This window comes from Miscanthus floridulus, chromosome 3 (assembly GCF_019320115.1).
Source record: "Miscanthus floridulus cultivar M001 chromosome 3, ASM1932011v1, whole genome shotgun sequence".
In the NCBI taxonomy this organism is placed as follows: Eukaryota; Viridiplantae; Streptophyta; class Magnoliopsida; order Poales; family Poaceae; genus Miscanthus; species Miscanthus floridulus.
The window spans coordinates 58311141-58330333 of NC_089582.1; the positions used below are offsets into that span (position 1 = coordinate 58311141).

Consider the following 19193-nt stretch of genomic DNA (forward strand, 5'->3'; position numbering starts at 1 on the left):
GTCACTCTGACTACCTCAAACTCTTCATTACCTTCCCAGTGGTAAGTAGAGTACCTACTTATATGCCTTTTGCATTTTTTTTTCTACAAGCACCACAGCTGTGCATTACTTGATTTACATGTTTGAGTGCATTTCTCGTGGGAAGATTGTATTGTCTCGTTGTTCGTATTTTGGGTCTGTGAGGAGATGGGTTATTCAAGGAAATCCGCACATATATACTCTTAAACTTAGCGTGCCCGTACGTTGCTACGGGACAACTAAATCTTTTGTACTAAAAACACACGGATCGCACGATAAGATAACAATACTGTTAAATTAAATACCGACGTTAAAGTGACATTTAATTCAAAAAAGAAAAGTTCATGAAATTAACACAGTCACAGAGAGCGCGGCGTCGCAGGCTCACAAACTCTACTGTATAGACTTTTTCGTGATATGTCTAAAATAATATTTTATATCGGCAGAAAGAATTCTCCGATATCCATTTTGTTTCATACGTCAATAAATCCATGAATAAGTTCTGCTGCATCTCCATATAATCCTATACACACAGGTTCAAGTATATATGTAAATATTAGTGCCTGTCACATGGATAATACTGCGTGTCTTAAAAAATCTCTCATAAAATTTTAAAACAAAGTATATTATACTCACCGTATAAATATATGTGGCTTTAGGACTATTCTACGCAGACATATATTGTAGAACAAGGTATCCACTTGAGTGTCTGTTCCAAGATATTAAATTAGGTGTTGTAATTCTTAATTTCGACACATTTTTTAGGTCAAGGCAACCAATGGTAATACTTTTATTAGTGGTGCATAATTTTATGGTGCACCTCTTGACTATCTAAGTAAGAATAAGTTAGCACTGCAAAGGCTCAGAAAAGCTGCTGAGAAAGCCAATGTTGAGTTTTCCTCCACTATGCATACTAAAACCTATGTCCTCGTTTATCATTGCCTATGCTTTTGATGCAAAGCAATTCAACACTGCCATGATCAGATATAAGTTTGAGTCTCTTGTGAGCAATCTCATAGAGGGACTCTCATCCTTTATGTGATCAGCCTCAAGGATATTGACAGGACGATGGACCTATGTTGGAATGTCGCACCAAAAAATATCCACGTTTTGTCCACGATTTATTTCCCATGAATACATGCGGTACTATGATAACACTAACTACAGCAAATGAAAGATTAGAGAGAATTTACATTGCCTCTAGAAGAATTTATTTATTAAGTTCTTTGGACTTTACAGGTAGTTTTGAAATATCTATTTGCATGTCTTACCTCGTGTCCTAATTCAAAATTTTGTAGTTTAATTAGAATACAGGGAAATGATTCAAAATGAACAGACCCAAGGGCAATTTCAGCAAGAAACAGCAAGCGAGGGCGATAGAACACGTGAGCATGAAACCAAATGAAAAGAGAAAAAGTTGTCCCTTTTGCAAATGCAAAGAGAGGAAGTAATTAAATGTATGCAGATTTGGCAAGGTTCTCATAAATGCAAAGAGGTTCCTTTTGTCTTAATTCTCTTTCCTTCTGTGTTAATTCTTTTTCCTTTTGCTCGTTGCCATGTATGTTGGTGCATGCAAACATGCAATGTGTATATGGATAGCATAATAATTTTCTACTTCCTATTTTACCGTGATTTCTCTATCACATGATAGGCAATATTCAATCAAAGAGAATCGCATCAAAGGACGCAGCATGCGGGAGATGTCGTGGGATCGCAGGCATGGGCAGACGGACGAACCAAAACAAATGTCGCACCAAAAAATACCTACACTTTGTTCTTTTTAGTTGTAGGATTTGTTAGGTGCCAAAAAAACCATGTTTGCATGTGTCATGATAGCACATGCAATTATTGTTCTCCTATTAGCTACTTCTAATTATATGTGTGTGCTCAAACAACATATTCTTTATTTTCATTAGATTGATATTGGATTGTTCTTACCTGATGTCTTGTTCAACTCCTAAGAGTTATCTGTTTTGCTAGTTCTAACATATTGTTTCCTGTTATTAGAAATAATTAATGTAAGATATATATGATTGTCAATCCTAAGAAGTCTGAAAGGCACAAGAATATATGTACCATAGATGTGTTGCTACCTTTGTCATATTACAAAATAAATGTATGAAGTATGGAAATGAGCCAATTAACACTAAGACTTGTTTTTGAAGAACTGCCTCTAGAAATGTTTTTTTATATAGGTGCCCAACATAAGGGACCACCTCTATTACTCTAGAATCAATTACACACATATTATTTATATCACAAGATAATTTAACACATCATAGGCGGTTTATTTTGTTCCTATGCAAATCATGCATCTGCAGAGGCCTTGATAATAGGCAGGTAGACCAATGTCTCCAGAAAGAGGATATCATGTGCTTGTAGAAATGTTTTCTTAGTATCATCTGATATTTGTCCAAGTAGGTTGCCTTATCTCAAATGTGTTACTTTTTGTTACAATGGCAATAAGTGGAAAATTGAAGGGACCTTAAGTAATTATATTTGTTTGAGTCCACTTACAGTGACATTGTATTTATATATGCCATTGGAGGTCTTTAAATTTTGGCATATAATAGAAATATAATTTATAATCTGTATTTATTCAAGTAGGTTGCCTCAGTTTTGTATGCATCTGATGATGAATTTATTAGTTTGTTTGATGATTCATTGCAGGATGTACTAGCTCACAAGAGACTGATGGAACAGATGCGGCTTCCTCGCTATCTGGAGCTGGAACTCCACATCGCAAGAAATGGTCACACGATAGGATCAACTCTCGTATCTCTACTTAAGAGATACAATGATACCAAAAAGTTGACATGTGTCATGTTTGACATAAATGTACGTCTCCCGTGCTTCCCCTTCCTTTATATTATGTTCCCTCTATCTAAATTATATGATATTTTTTACTTTTTTTAGATTCATTGTTTTACTATATATCTAAATGCATAATAAAAGTTACTCCCTCTATTCCAAATTATAATTCATTTTGGATTTTTTTAAATAAATAGCTTTTGTTATACACCTACATACTACGCTATGTCTAAATACATAGCAAAAACTATATACCTAGAAAAAACAAAATAACTTATAATTTGAAACGGATAGAGCATGTATATAAAAGCCAAAATATTTTATAATTTAGAAGAAATAGAGTATATGTTTTTCGTGAACTACTATAGCCTCGACCTCTTTCTCTATGCCAGGTGCAGCTATATAATCTATGTTTATCCGATTGCATGTGCGATCAGCCAGCAACTTGGAGAGACCAAAAGATCTCCTTTCACTCCATGGAACATCTGGAATTCTATAACTTCATGGGCACAGACGAGGAAACTGATTTTATCTACTTTATGTGTGTGCATTCCAGCGTGCTGAAAACGCTGTCAATCACATTTTCCAAGCATACTGACCCCAGCGATTTCATCGATGATTTAGTCAGCTATTTGCCTGACTGTGAGCTTGATGTTTCTGTAATGGAGTAATGATCCGGAGTGCTCAGCACAGAGACATGGTGCATGTCGTGAGTTCGTTCGTGTTTCTAGAGGTAGTAGAACTTGTCAAGTATCAGCACATTGTCAGAATGCTTTTGCTATTGTATTGTATCCGACCGACCGTATAATAATTATAACTGAATGTGCAAACAATTAAATATGCTTATGGGGGAAAGGATGTCACTTTTAGATTTTTTTTTTGTTGGTGGATTTTTTTTATGGAAAACATGTGGTTCTATATTATCGTGTTTATTGCTTTCGCTTGTGTTTTACTTGAGTGGCTTTTACCTTCCTGGATTAGCTATAGGTTGCTAAATTCTTTTGGGTTGAAGGTAATTAAGTTAGAGAACATTAGAAAAATCTCAATTGCACATTATGCTAGAGTAGTTTGTGGTTTTTTGTTTGTGTGTTAATTTGAAACGAGCCTTAGGTTTTAAGTTTGGGTTTAGTCACCCATTTCACCCTCCATCCTACTAGTCAGACACTTAGACCTTGTTTGGATGTTGTCGGATTCACATCAATCCACATGTTTTGGAGTGGAACTTAAACTAATTCCACCCTAATCCACTCCCACATATGTGGATTGAAGTGAATCTGACAACATCCAAACAAACCTTAATGGGGTTTGAACGATAACCTACTTGCCCTGTTGACTCTAGTGCAATTAGGATATTATTGGCAACGTGCCCTAGAGGAAATCAATAACAATTCTTAGATTTGGGCCTTGTGGATATTAATACGCCTTATTATTAGAGGTTCAATGGGTATGTAATGTGATAGCCCATTGGTTGGCCCTGTATTTTTGTGGAGGTGGGGTTGTGGGGTGTGATAATTCCACCACACCAAAACCCTTGTCTCAATCTACACCTCGATCCTGCCCTAAAACCCTAGCAGAGCACATATGGTGCTAGCACACCAGCAAATAGCATTCCCCTTAAATATATTGATACCATGGAGGTGTTCTTGTTGTTGCTCATTACTAATAAAAAAAATATTTTGGGAGACAGCCCTGAGGATTAACAGAGGCGGACATAAAAGGGGAACTACATCCTCAAATAGAATTCGCAGTAGTAGTATATAGTGTTGATTGGCAATGAACGAAAGGTTGCTAATTGGGCCCAAGGTCAACTACATCCTCTACACCGGTATGTGTGAAGTTGGACTGGGTTGCACAACTCTTCTTCCACTATGCAACGCGTTTAGTGGTAACGATATATGATCCTTTACTCACATGTCATCACATGATCTTCTGATTGAATGTAATGCGATATAAATCTTATTATTTATTCTAGCATGGCCTACCTGATTCCTACCCAAATATCATATGTAGTAAGCCATGGAATGTTGATTTTCAACTGCATTTTTTTTATGAATAATAGAATCAATTTCTGCAACTCAGTATCCTAGAACAAGGCAAGTTAAGGCCATCCAAAATCTTAGGATCATCTAATTTAAGAAAGTAAAATCTATTGACAACTCAGACAAGCAGATGTCACAACCGAAACTTCAAGTTCACTTAAAGCTCAGAATACATCAGAGATCGTACAAACGCCTAGAAAATCTGATCTCACAAATGAAAAATGTGACTTAACATCAACAACCTATTCGTTTCGGCTTATTCGCTCGTATCTGGCTTATAATCCATGGCTTGAACAGCAGCAGTACTTTCAGCCATGACTTATAAGCCAATTCAGCCGAAACAAACAAGCTGCAAGGCTACACTTTTTTGAAACGCAATATAAACACACACGCTCATATATAAACACTCAGACTCACCCCTGCAGATGCACGTACACATACCATGGGCACCTCGTTGTAGATGAACATGTCACCTATGACTATCTAGAGAATATGTTCAGGTATAAGGATTACTTCTTTCTCCTATTTAGACAAAACAAGCTACAAGGGTAAATTTTGAAATATCAAGAGAAAATTTCGGGGCTGCTTGGTTTTGGAGCCAGCCTAGCCTGGCCTCACCGGGCAAGGCGAGCCTAACCTCACCTCACCGGACAGGAGAGCGAAATTTGCTCGCCGAGCAAGGCAAGTAGAATCTGGAAAACACTGGTTTCGATGCACTCTTGCTAGGAAACCGAACGGGGCGACACAGTACCCGGCAAGGATACCAAACACAGTTGACCAAAAATAAAAAGGGAAATAGAAGTTGGGATTGATGTTCTCACAATGATGCGGGACCTGTACTCTGCTGGATGCACATGAAGGGACCCTGGTTCTTTTTTATCTTCAATAAAATTACAGTAGGGGTGTAAACCCCTCATGTTTCTCGTTCAAAAAAAAAAGGTGAAAGATCCTCCCTGGATTTTGTTACACCGATTTCCCTTTCTTTCCTTGGCCTACCATGTATTCTGATCATCTGATGTATCCATGCGCTTCTGGTCGTGGGTGATCAGAACTCAGATGCAGGCCAATGGTATAATAACATTGTTATCACCGAAGCCACGTCACATCACGCGAACTACTTGCTGGATGTGATAATGTTTAGGTTTGGCACTTCTGGGACAAAATGGCATGCAAGTTTGCTGTGAAAATTAAACCCCCGACATGTGTAATTCGAACCTCGAATAAGGATTCAAATTGGATTTAATGAGATTACTTCAAGCACCTAATCGACAGCTGTTTATGTTATCACTAGCTGCATCGATCGGTCCTGCAAGTGCTTCAAAATTAGCTGCACGCAATGGACATAGGGCGCACGATAAGTACTAGCACGGTGCCGTACATACAGATAAAGGTACACAACGGATTAATCCAATGGTCCAAACTCCATACTCCCCACGCAGTTCGAAGCATAACATTCAGTCGCCCAACTAACAGTCTGCACGTCAGCCATCGTTGTATACCTCTGACCCTGCAAGTTTGCATCATGAACTACTATTTCACGCCAACATTATCTGCCGTACTAAGCAGAAATGCAGGCACTCATGAAGGTGCCGCGGTGACCGTTCATCATTGTCCCTGTAGGATCAACTCGACGAGCAGGCGCTGAGCTGATTGTGCCTGATCCGGTGGTCCAGATACCACGATCATAGCTTCGTTGCCCTCGGAAGGTGGATTGTAGACGGCAATGTCAGCACCAGATACCTGAATTCACATGAAAAATATAATGTTATGGAAGACATAAAATAATGATCTAAGATGGTAGTCCTACATGTACACTATATCCAGTACAGAATTCAGTGGTGTCATAACTTCAAGGGCGAAAATAAGAATCCATAATCTGATAATGGAACAGGTGGCACAGAAATGAAAGAAATAGTATACAGATTGAATAGACTAAAATAGCAACCATATTTTGAAGCGAGCAGCTGTGAACTGTTAGTAACAACAGTTAGCTAGTTTCCTATTCATGGATCAAATTTTGCAAACCGAGGGCCCAATGCATCTTGTGTCTCAACAGATGGAAGCAAAAAACTGGTAATTTTTTATGAAGTGGGGCATTACTTTCCTTTTTAAAAGAATGTAACCATGATCAAGGTCAGGTCCAAATACAAATCTCTGAATTTTGTATTGTGTATTCATCCCTTTTTTCTCTTGAACGGTCCCGGAGAGCTGCATGTCATTTCAATAAGAGAAAAAAAATGCATAGGAGAGGCAAACGCCTGCCCCTAGATATTAGTACAAACAAGAGGCCCTACAAAGCAACTATTGTGTGTTCATCCTGAAAATCATTTTATTTTGTTAACTCATGGAGGTTGGGCTTTTGTATTCCATCATCTAAGAAACTCAAGTCATAAAATTCAAAAATATAGATGAAGAGTTAATGTAAATTCTGAGTTAAAGCATAGTGTAATCTTAACAAGCATTGAAGCATGTAAGGTTAAGTAGCTGGACAGCGAGACCTCTGTAAGCTTGGCCAGGTTGCTTCCATTATCTCCATAGACAAGAGTTAGGATGCTCCCAGAAACAGCAGTCTCATATGTGATTCTTGTTATCGCAGCATGGTCAACTCCCCTGCAACCCGAAGCACAAGTTACTAAAATTTACTGGCAGTCCAAAATAAGAGTCAACTCGCCCATGTTGATGAAATGTGAAAAGCGGTGGTACGGCACAGACTCACTGTACATTTTGTTCTAAGTAACAAATAACTAATAAAGAAATACTTTGAGGTTACAAGGACATAAACAAGAATGGCAGAGATTGATATTGGTATAAACTTTAATATGCTGGAGATAATGCAGCAGATACAAAGTTAATAACAACTAACAAGGCAATGCACTCCAATACAGTAAAGTAATCATAATTCGTCACAGCTATCAAATTCTAGAGGGAACATCATGCTAGTGTGGAAGCAGAGATCAAACAACAAATACAGATAAGACTATTACCTCACAAGATTGTTTTCCTCTGAAAAAATAATTCCATGATTTAAGTTATTGGTTACAATGTCATTCCACTCAGTGGGGTTCTGAATCCCACTATCTGAATTGTTGATCCTGACACCATCCCCATTATCAGGTTTCTGCTATCAAATATTTATTCAGTAGTGCCACAAAATAAGTGCATATTAGAACATAGCTGGAGCAGCAGTACAAAATTAGAAATAGCTCATATGGTGAGTATAAGCTGGCCAAGTGAAAGGTGAGCTCTATTAGTGTTGAAGAAAGAAGGCTTAAAGCTTCATGCATAACAGCGCGAAATTTTCAAATGTCTTCATCAGAAACAAATAATAATTATTTTGAAAAGGAAAAAGAAACTAAAAGTGCATTGCAGCTGACAGATCACACAAGTTACTACTTTCCACATGCCTTGTGTTCATGCATTTTGCATTGTGACACCTGTAAATGAATATGCCATAAAATATTCACCCAAACGCACCTTTCCACTATTTCATCAGAACTAAAGCTACCAACTCCATAACTATTTGAAACAGTCACCATTTCACAGACTTGATCTTGACCAGGTCAATTAGGTTTTTAACTCGGCTTATTGAGTGCCATCAGCTGAGTTCACACTGAATTAGCTTCATTTAAGAAATAACAAAACAGTCAGGTTGCTAGGAGGAAGAGAACTAATATGAAAGAAATGAAGATTTATCATGCAACTGAATGGCTAAAATATGAGGAAAAAGTATTATGTTCAATATTTATTTGTCTGTTAGTTTCAAAAATATTTATTTGTCTGTTAGTAAGGATCATAACTACAGCTACAGTGATGCTGTCAAAGTGTGGCCCAGATTCCACTCAATTCCCAAATGGGCAGATATACATACATGTGTGTGCATAGCTAAGAGGGGATAAAGAAAAAGCTAATAGAAGCATCAGACATTACTTTTCTGTGGAAGATAAATAAATCCCGACCATCCGTACTTCATCATAACTAACACCAACCTATCTTGCTGTCTGATATCAATTCCCTAGACTTTCCCACCTATCATTACAAAAATGGACAAATCAATTTTCCAATTCTAAATCCCTCTTCAAACTCCCGCTCATAACACCAAATACTGTTCTCAATAGTTGCCAAAGAACCAGTATGGGGAACATGAGTCATAGTGGAACGAGCCATGGGATGTTGATTTCTAATCTTAAGCCTTGTTTCACCAAAGAGATGGGAAATTGTAGAGTTGTCATGAAGGGCTGAGATTTATTCATCTCTGTTTAAATAGCAATTCCCTAACACTTACCAGCCTTCCTATGGGTTTAAAATGGTAGGAATTGGACCCTCTAACTTTCAATCCCTTCACACCTGAACTCCCAAGCTTCACGAACCAAACAAGAAACTTAACAACCCCTCATCTCTATACTCTCATTAATTTTAATCATTCCATCCATACATACTTCCTCCAGTCACAAATTGCACTAATTTGGCTGTTGTAACGTCATGTATAAGACTGGAGGGAGTATATTGAATGCAGCATATCGGAAAGTAAGAGAACTCTCAATATGGTGCAAATATTTTTTTTTCTCAAACACGCATGAGAGTTGTGTATCATTATTATTAAGAATAAAAAAGGGGTACAAACCCTTACAATACCCTACATGCACCTCCAACACACTTAGGTTCCTAAACATGCACGCCGCAAAATTAAAACACATAGACCGACCACAACCCCTAATACCAACAAATCAACCTTCAAGAGGCACTAGGGCAAGGAGGTGAGTAATACCTTGTGCCCCGGCCAAATCCCAAAAGTGTAACTCCTCTACAGCTAGCATCAATGCACGAGCCACACTAGAAGAAGCACCATCAAAGACATACTCATTGCGGTGGATCCACAAAGTCCAGGCACCCAAGATCACGAGGGAATTGACCCCCTTCCGCAAAACAACAGCAACCTCCTTGGAAATCCTATCCCACCAGCCACCAAACATGGTGCAAATATAAATAAGCATAGAATAAAGTTCTACGAGATAACCTGAATTTCTGAAGAACTGAGCTCTAAGGCACTGAAAGACTTTTCCACAGAGTCCACTCCATAACTGAGAGAGGGTCCATGATCAACCTTATGGGCATTGTCCATTGAATATTGGCTTGTTGAATAAATATTTGCCTGGTTGGTTGCATTTGATGCAGCAATTTCTGAAGAGGAAATATGAGAATTGTTGTAGTCTGTTTCGTTGGAGAAAATATGATTACGAAGTTTCCAGCAAACAAGGGATAAAGCATTCCTTATATTCATTAGCTCCCCAGTGATCTGTAGGGCACAAAGATAAACCTCAACGATTACAAAGCTGTCCAACATATGGCAGGAGAACAGAAGAATCATAAATCAGCCTACATCGATAGTTGAGAGTACGAAAAGGTGAAAACAGAGAAAAGCGATGAACCAAGAATTCATGGAATACTCATATCTTCAACAAATCAAACAGAAACACCATCACCAGTCAAGAACTACTGCACTGATGCTGTTATTGAAATCTGGTTGTCCAAATAAGTTTATTTATACATCATATTCATTATAAGAAACAAATCGTGACTTCCAAACCATTTGTTAACTACTAATGCAAATAAAAAAAACATTAGAGATTACAGGCAAAATTTCAAGAAACACAGAGTAATCACTAGAAAAAGAACAATAAACCAATGAGAAATACTTATAGAATTTTGAAACATGTTATTAGCATTTCATTTGCAAACTATGTGCTAGAAATACTAAACGCGCATAATAGAGAATCAGAAGGTTGAGTTCGTTAACAATGGCTACTATTTGTTCATAATTGAATGAATTACATGGCACAGAAGAGCCAAGTACTAACAAACAGCTTATTGTAATGCTTTTGTGTCAAAAGATATGCTTGCCTGTAGAACTAGTTCAAAGTTAGAGGCACAAGCTGGAACATCTGTATCATCCAATATCTGAATTCTTGCTCCTGTTGTATTCACCATTTCCTTGATTATAGAACCACCTAAACCAACTAAACATTCAAACTGGTTTTTGAGCACAAGGGCTCTGGCCGAGAATTTAGATGCCTTCTCAAATGATGAGTGAATATTGCTTTCTATCTCCATCATTCTGTCATATATAAGAAGTAGTGCACTTTGCACTATATGATATTCCGAGTCTGGGCTCTACAAGGAACAGAAATCAAATATATAAAATGAATGAGATGTACAATATGATTCACAAAAAGCATAATACAAACAAAGTTTCTAGATTCATAGAGAGATGTAGAACAGCCACTTAACCATTGTGAAAATTGTTATCTTATCAAACAAACAGTTAAACATGGGCTCTAAAAGAGAGAATAGCAATGGGAAAAGGAGCTTTTAGTGTTCAAGTTCAAACCTCTAGGGCACAAATTGTTATTACACGCTCCTTGCAACCAGTGACAGGTGCACCAACATCAATACAAGCACCAGTTTCATCTTCGATGCCTTTGATAATCAAGCCCCTCTTGCCAATCAAACCTCCAGCAAGATAGGTAGGCAGGAGAAGTCTGAATGAAACTTGCTGAAGAGTTTTACTTTGAACGTATCCTGTATTACCTTCTGGACAATGAGCCTTAGCGACACTGCCTTGTGCAAACTCTGTGGATGCCTCTGAGCACGAAGTTCCCATATTAGGCCTAGGCACTTCTGAAGATGCCCATGGGAGTATTGAACCTTCTTTCTTAACGTAATTTGTTGAGTTACCGATTGGAAGGTCACCTTGAAGACAGCTAGACAAAGCAACTAGAGCTTTCCTTACAGCTGTTCGATCTCCAGTTATCTGAAAAATAATAAGAAACACCAACTGAAACTGTTGAGTAGCAAATCACAGCAATAAACTTTCTTGGTAATTAAGCATTTTTCTGAGTTTCATATGATCTAATTAAAACTCCACAGAACAGGACCTTTCAAACAAAAAGTTCAATGGGAGTCCCTGATAATTTAGCAAGCCATTTTACGCATAGGTTCGTTTTGCAGCAAAAGAATCAGAAACCAACTGGATTATTCATGCTACAGTGTTTTAGGTGATACAAGAACAAAGTTTTGTTATCTATGTGATTCATTGCCCTAGATACTATAGACCTAGCCTATTAGTTACTCATACTTTTTCTACCAACATGGAAACAAATACAGAAATGGACTCATGTTGTTAACTCCAGATGGTAAGAATACACTACTGAAAGAATACATAACTAAAATGCAGCGATAAGAACAAAATGGATCAAGTTCAACGAAATAATATCACACTGGAAAAAGTGCACAGCATGCCAAATCCAAAAGAAGCTGAAGAGTGTTGTTAGCTTCTATGCACACAGCGACGAAGCTAGAAAAAAATTTAGGAGAGGCTAAACAACGGCAATTAGCAAGAAAAGAGGTTCAGCAAATCTCAGCCCCTCCTACCTGTACATCTACAGCTGAAATTTCAGACGGCGGCTCTACGGGGCTTCGCTTGCTCGCGAGCGGTAGGGGGGGCTGGAGCCCCCCTAGCCCCACCGCTGGCTCCGTGCCTGTATGCACACTACCTCTGTGTGCGAAATGAGCTCCTTGGACTTCACATTGTGCAAGCTTGTGTGAATCATCCATAAAGATAATTCTGCTGCATAGCAACAAACAACTATACCTGCTGATACGGCAGCAAAGAGCAAGTTGCGCCTTTAAACAAGTTGCACCTTTCTATGTTGTTGTCATTATTATTATAGTTAGGACTCCCCTCTCCATGTAAACAAAGACGCTCAATCATTTTTCCATGACACGGCACTAGTCCTAACGCGTGAGTTCACGTACAGTATGTAATCGTAATCTGCACATCTCCCAAAGAAAACAAAAAGGGAGGATTTGCAATGCACAGTGCACAATAACAATTTGGAAGTATCAAGTGTAGCACGTTGTACAACCACCAGCTTAATAGAATCGTAGAAGAGAAAATGGCTAGTATACCTCGACGACCTCCTCAGGCGGCTGCCCTCGCGGCGGCAGGGAGCCCTCCTCCCACATCGCGACGCGCACGTCGGCGCCGGCCTCCAGCGCGATCCCCTCCATGACGCCTCTCCCGGCCGACGCCTCGAGCCGGTCGGCATCGACCAGGAGCAGGCACGTGACGCGCCCGGGCGGGGCCTTGCAGCGAGCCTCCTCCTCGTCGGCGCAGTAGAGCGCCCCCTGGGTATCGATCACGGCGACCAGCGCCTCCTGCGCGGGCGAGAGCGCGAGGGGCTCCGCGGACGAGGAGGAGGCCTCGACGCGGCGGACGGGGGCGGCGGGGCCGAGTACGGAGGCGACGACGCGGCCGCCCGCGGAGGCCGGGTCGAGGGGCTCGACGCGGACCTGCAGCGCGGCGGTGCGGCGGCGCAACGGGTTGACGGCGGCGTAGAGGCGCATGGTGTCGGCGTCGGAGAAGGACGGGGGCAGGAGGACACGGAAGGCGGCGAAACCGGCATCGGCATCGGCGTCGGCGGGTCCGGCGTCGGGCGCGGGGGAGGCGGCGTGCGGCGAGAATTGGGGTTGGGGTTGGGGTTTCGCCGCGGCCATCTCTGGTCGGTGGTTGTGGGGTTTTCGCCGAGGAGAAAGTGAAGGAGAGCGGAGCGGGGGAGAAGCAGGTGGGGTTTTGCCGTTTTGGTGCGGGTTTTCAGGGGTAGTCTGGGGATTTCGTGGCGCGAGCTTTTGCGCTTTTTGTCTTCTTGTTGATGTTGTGGGCCATGGAGAATCGGAGACTGGAGGGAGGCCCGGACGGCCCGACACTTCTTCGTTCCAGGCCTCTCCTCCAAGGGCCCAGCTGGTACACGGCTTCTGGCCTTGTTTAGATACCCTCAAAATTCCAAGTTTTTTCACTCTCTCTCCATCACATCAATTTTTAGTCGTTTGTATGGAGTATTAAATGTAGATAAAAAAATAATTAATTGCACAGTTTAGTTGGAAATCACGAGATGAATCTTTTGAACTTAGTTGGTCCACGATTGGACAATATTTACTAAATAAGACGAAAGTGCTACTATTCATCGGTTTGAAATTTTTTTCAATCTAAACCAGGCCTCTGTTTGTCCTAAGGATGGCAACGGGCCCGACACCTGATATCCGACGTGTATTTGATCCATTATAAATGAGGATTGGATCATATTTTTACCCGTATATATCTAAATGGATAAGAATCAACACGAGTTTACTGTTTACACACGAATAGACTACGTTTGGTATCTCAACAACTTTCAAAAATATATTAGTAAATTAATACCAAGTGATAAAATGATTAGTGAGCTCTATTTTTGCTTAGTTTCTAAAACTCGAAAACAGTCACGAGCGTGCAGTATTCAGTGCCACGAACCACCGCTGCCAGGCATCACCGAGCAGGTAGGCGCAGGAGAAGCCAGCCATGTAAGGAGGCAAACAGAGAAGAAGAGGACTGGCTTGGCCTGTTCGTTTGCTCGTATACGATCGTAAATTATAAACTAGAATAGTGTTTTTTTCATACACCAAATCAGCCAGCAGTAAATAATTCTCGATCGAACAGGCCCTGTGACTGTGAGAAGTGCTCAAGATTCTGGTGGCGAGCAGGCTCCACCTCCTCCTATTGGTGAGCCCAGTGCTTGATCAGGCTCCACCTTCGAGCTGTGTTCGAGTGAACAAGATATGCGTACGGAGTAGATAGCAATTAATGATAAAGGAAGTAATGATTTTTTTTAAAATTTGTGAAAAATTGTAGAACGCAGTTTCTCCTGCTCAGATTCAGAGCTGACGCTCATGTTGTGCCTTTACTTGGGGAGAAAATATGCAAGGCACTCCAAACCGCTCAAGTTGTGCCCGTCTGTCAGTTTGATACAAACTGAACACAATGCAAGTCCTTGCAAGAAGAATACAAGTACTACTAGTAGTACGGAAAAAAGTGGGGGAAAAATACACGAATAGTACTACAGCGTTGTCAAGGCCCCGTTTAGGCCAAAATCTAAAAATTTTCTAGATTTCCCGTCACATCAAATCTTGCGGCACATGCATGGAGCATTAAATGTAGATAAAAAGAATAACTAATTGCACAGTTTGTCCGTAATTGACGAGACGAATCTTTTAAGTCTAAATAGTCCATAATTGAACAATTTTTACCAAATACAAACAAAAGTGTTACGAGAGCCAAAAGCTAAAACTTTTCGCATCTAAACAGGACCTAACTCTTGCAGGAAACTGACAGCCTGATATATATAGTACAACTTTACTGTCCGAGATCGCTGCCTCAATTCACACAGCGTCCTCAGGGCAGCCCGCCAGCAGTTTTGTTAGCCTAGGGGTGCTTGTTCTATGGACTAAATTTTAGTTCATGTCACATCGAATGTTCGGATGCTATTTAGGAGAACTAAATATAAGTTAATTATAAAACTAATCACATAGACGGAGACTAATTTATGAGACGAATTTATTAAGCCTAATTAATCCGCCATTAGCACATATTTACTGTAGCACCACATTGTCAAATCATGGACTAATTAGGCTTAAAAATTCGTCTCGCAAATTAGTCACAATCTGTGCAATTAGTTATTTTTTTCGTCTATATTTAATACTTCATGCATGTGTCAAACATCCGATGGGACAGGGACTAAAATTTTCATGTAGGAACCAAACACCCCCTTAACTAAAAGACATAGTCCATGTGGGTGAGGAGAGGTTAAGGCAAACAGTTTCACAGTACAGGCTATTTTATTTTGGACATCACCGTGCATGAAACTTTGCAGCTTTCCTCTCTCTACTCTGCTGCTTTTTTCTTCTCAGTCTGCGGTTGCTGTAGTCCTGTCAAAATGGTGCGCGAGACCGTAACTGGCCAACGCTCGCCCCAACGACACCCGCAATGGTTTCTAAGCATTTTCTTCGTATTCCAGCGGGAGAGAGAGAGAACCTACCTCTCGATTAAAAGCTAGTTTCATATAAACATTCTAAGAATATATGAGTGTATTACGTGGACCTAATCATATTATAAGTTATTACTAAAAGTTAATAATATTAAAGAGGTTGGCTCAGAGCTGATAACCGACTCTTACGGTTGCGGGTGCCCTAACGGGTGCTTGAGCTTTTTGTTAGACGAAGTTGTAGACGCTTCTGCAGGACTCTGATGGACTACGAGGCTATCATTGTGCATGAGATGGACTTAACAAGTGAGGACGTGTCACTTCAGGCTACAGGACGTGGTGGAGCGTTGGGGACGGCCTCATGGCTCATGAGGACGTACGCATCATTCAAAATTCAAACGAGATTTTAACTTCATATTACATGGATCGAGTAGGTACATACTATTGTGATTGATAACACCATCACACAAATTAGGCCAAGGTACAAAGCACGAACAAATGTCTCCAAACCAAAGGACACACAACCAACAACCCGCCGGAACTGCAAACTTTCACAACCTGTCACCCACCATCATAGAACTGCAGGAAATGCATGCATTGCTGCTGAAGTATTATCAGACTATCAGTGGTGACCATCGATGCCGATGCCACCGTCACCACCGCCGCCGAACCCGCCGCCGTTGCCAAAACCAGCGCCGGAGCCACCGCCAGCGCCGCCACCATATCCACCGCCGCTGCCAAAACCACCGCCGGAGCCACCGCCAGTGCCGCCACCATATCCACCGCCGCTGCCAAAGCCGCCACCGTAGCCACCGCCGGAGCCAAGACCACCACCCTTGCCAAAGCCACCACCCATGCCATGCCCAATTCCACCGCCAAGGCCGCCGCCTTTGCCATAGCCTCCACCGATGCCGCCGCCGAGTCCGCCACCCTTGCCGTATCCACCGCCAAGGCCACCACCCTTTCCGTAGCCACCGCCCACGCCATGGCCAATGCCTCCGCCGAGGCCGCCGCCCTTCCCGTAGCCTCCACCGATGCCGTGCCCGATCCCTCCTCCAAGGCCACCACCCTTGCCGTACCCTCCGCCAATGCCATGGCCGATCCCGCCACCAAGGCCTCCACCCTTACCGTAGCCACCACCAAGACCATGGCCGATGCCACCTCCAAGGCCTCCACCTTTCCCGTACCCTCCACCAAGGCCGCCACCTTTTCCGAACCCGCCGCCGATGCCGTGGCCGATCCCGCCACCCAGCCCAGCGCCACCTCCTCCGCCATACCCACCGCCTCCACCATAGCCGCCTCCCCCGCCGTAGCCGCCTCCCAAGCCGGCACCCTTGCCGAAGTGCTTCTTGAGCCACAGGAACTTCTCGTCGGCAGCGGCAGCGTCCTTGTCCTTGGTGGCGACCGGGCGAGCCCACGCGCCCACGGCCGCGCTGCTCAGACAGAGCAGCAGCGCGAGCGCCACCACCCCCTTGCTCCCCATGGCTGCTATAGCTAGCTAGCTAGGTGCCTGTACTTGTGCAGAAAGATGCTGCTTGAGGCCGCGGTGCAGTGGCCGCGCAGCTCAGCGGCTTATATAGCCGTGACCGGCTGACTGCAGTGCAGTGCAGCTTGAGAGAGGAACTGTGCAGTGCAGCTTGAGAGAGGAACTGCAGTGATGGCTATCTGTGCACTGGACTGGCCATGTGGTGGGGGAGGACGGTGGCCATGCATGGCGGTGGCCCTGGCGCTGGCGCTGGCGCAATAAAGGAGCGAGGGTGCAGCTGGTGGGTGGATGGATGACTGGATGAGGGGAGGAGTAAAGAGGGTTACTGCAATGGTGCAGCAGACAAAGTGGCAGATGGAGATGGATGGAGAAGAAAAAACCATCACGGGTTCGCCGCCATTGGCGTGTTCGGCCGTCGGCGACTCGTGCATGTGCCTGCCTGCACACATCCGTTCCCCGAAGCGATGGACGGAGAGATCGTAGGCGCCCGCTTTCCATTCCACCGCATTTCGTGATCATTTTTCTTTTCGTTACTAAGGCCATGTTTATATTGTAAAAAATTTCAAACCGATAAATAGTAGCACTTTCGTTTTATTTAGTAAATATTGTCCAATCGTGGACCAACTAAGCTCAAAAGATTCATCTCGTGATTTCGAACTAAACTGTGCAATTAGTTATTTTTTTACCTACATTTAATGCTCCATGCAAGTGGCTAAAAATTGATGTGATGGAGAGAGAGTGAAAAAACTTGGAATTTGGAGACGATCTAAACAAGGCCTTAAAAAAAACAAAGGATATCAGAAGAATGTTCACCTCGATTTGCACTGTCAGGAGGACTGTCTCCGTGTGTGACCCCATTGGCAGAGCACGAGCGAGGGAATTTTCAGACTGCGTACACAGTTGCGTGTTTTTTTTTTTGGTTCTAGCACCACCAGATGGTATACTAAATAAAACGGAAATAAATACATTTCTGGTGTACATGTGGTTATTAAAATACATTTCTGGTGTACATGTGGTTATTGCTGGTCGATCCTGGGCCTTTTGCGTTGGCGCATGGCGATGCCCAAGTTTGGCAGCCGGGCGAGGGCACCCGGGTTGGTGTTAGCTAGCTGCCTGATGAGAGGAAATGAGTGCAGATCGAGTGCTGGCCGCGCCATGGATAGATATGCATGATCGAGCCGTACGTACTATCGTATCGATCTAGTACAGCCATGCATGTATGAATGCGTACGTGTTGCACGTTACATGCCGGCCGGGTGCCTTTGGTCACAGATGAAGGCTGGACGGCTGGTACAGCGGTCAGGGGATCAGCACGACAGTGGCCGTGGCGTGCATCATGTGCTGTGCTGGTGTGGGTTAATGAGCCTCGATCACCCAGGACAGTTCGGCCGGGCACTCGCGAGTGTTCTTTTTACAGCCCTATACGTACCGTACATGCATCGTAAATTGGCCTGAGATAGTGAGATCTGTCAAATTTAATTTGAGACGACGACGATGCATGCGTGCCGTAAATAGCGAGTGCCCGCTTCCCGCTTGTTGAACGCTCCTACGGTCCTACCTTACCGTACCTGGGCCCAGTTTAGTTGCCGAAAAATTTGGCAAAACGACACTGTAGCATTTTCGTTGTTATTTAACAGTTAGTGTCCAATCATAGTTTAATTAGACTTAAAAGATTCGTCTCGTGGATTTCGTCTAAACTATGTAATTAGTTTTATTTTTTATTTATATTTAATGTTTCATGCATGCGTCCAAAGATTCGATGTGACGGGGAATCTTGAAAAATTTGACGTTTTGGAGGGGAATTAAACAGGCCCCTGAACAGCAGCGGCCGTGGCTAGGACTAGAGCGAGGGTCTAAGAGCAGGGTTGATAATACAGCCCGCTGCTGGCCGCATGAATCCTGGTAGCATATCTCTTAGTCTATTTATATAGTAGTTATATCTTCATTATTAATATATGGTCCACTTGTCTATCTTATAGAGTCTTTTGG

At 42.3% G+C, this 19193-nt stretch overlaps 2 protein-coding genes across 7 annotated transcripts; both read right to left on the minus strand.

Annotated features, from left to right (window-relative positions):
- Positions 1–6079: 6079 nt before the first annotated feature.
- On the minus strand, positions 6080–13454 carry LOC136545809 (KH domain-containing protein HEN4-like). Of its 6 annotated transcripts, XM_066537785.1 has the most exons (8): positions 12834–13454; positions 11616–11676; positions 11254–11507; positions 10767–11036; positions 9883–10161; positions 7853–7986; positions 7367–7478; positions 6641–7076 (listed from the first exon to the last, which is right to left on the minus strand). In XM_066537785.1, the coding sequence occupies exons 1-8, from the start codon at positions 13419–13421 to the stop codon at positions 6918–6920; spliced, it is 1857 nt and encodes a 618-aa protein (XP_066393882.1). In that variant the 5' UTR covers positions 13422–13454; the 3' UTR covers positions 6641–6917. The 6 variants fall into 6 exon arrangements, 3 of the variants coding, with proteins under 3 accessions (XP_066393881.1, XP_066393882.1, XP_066393880.1); XM_066537784.1 differs by lacking the exon at positions 6641–7076 and adding an exon at positions 6080–6608 and having other exon boundaries at positions 11254–11676; XM_066537783.1 differs by having other exon boundaries at positions 6642–7076; positions 11254–11676.
- Positions 13455–16104: 2650 nt separating this feature from the next.
- Positions 16105–17343, minus strand: LOC136545810 (glycine-rich cell wall structural protein-like). Its single transcript, XM_066537786.1, has one exon. It carries the CDS (start codon positions 17199–17201, stop codon positions 16341–16343), a length of 861 nt encoding a protein of 286 aa, XP_066393883.1. The 5' UTR covers positions 17202–17343; the 3' UTR covers positions 16105–16340.
- Positions 17344–19193: the final 1850 nt, after the last annotated feature.

Bases quoted from the DNA above. Each gene is read 5' to 3' on its own strand.
- LOC136545809 (XM_066537783.1), bottom strand. From the start codon at position 13,421: ATGGCCGCGGCGAAACCCCAACCCCAACCCCAATTCTCGCCGCACGCC. The intron at 7,479-7,852 runs GTAATAGTCTTA...TTCGGGTTGCAG, and splicing joins GAGGAAAACAATCTTGTGAG to GGGAGTTGACCATGCTGCGA. The intron at 7,077-7,366 runs GTCTCGCTGTCC...AATGACATGCAG, and splicing joins ACCTGGCCAAGCTTACAGAG to CTCTCCGGGACCGTTCAAGA.
- LOC136545810 (XM_066537786.1), bottom strand. From the start codon at position 17,201: ATGGGGAGCAAGGGGGTGGTGGCGCTCGCGCTGCTGCTCTGTCTGAGC.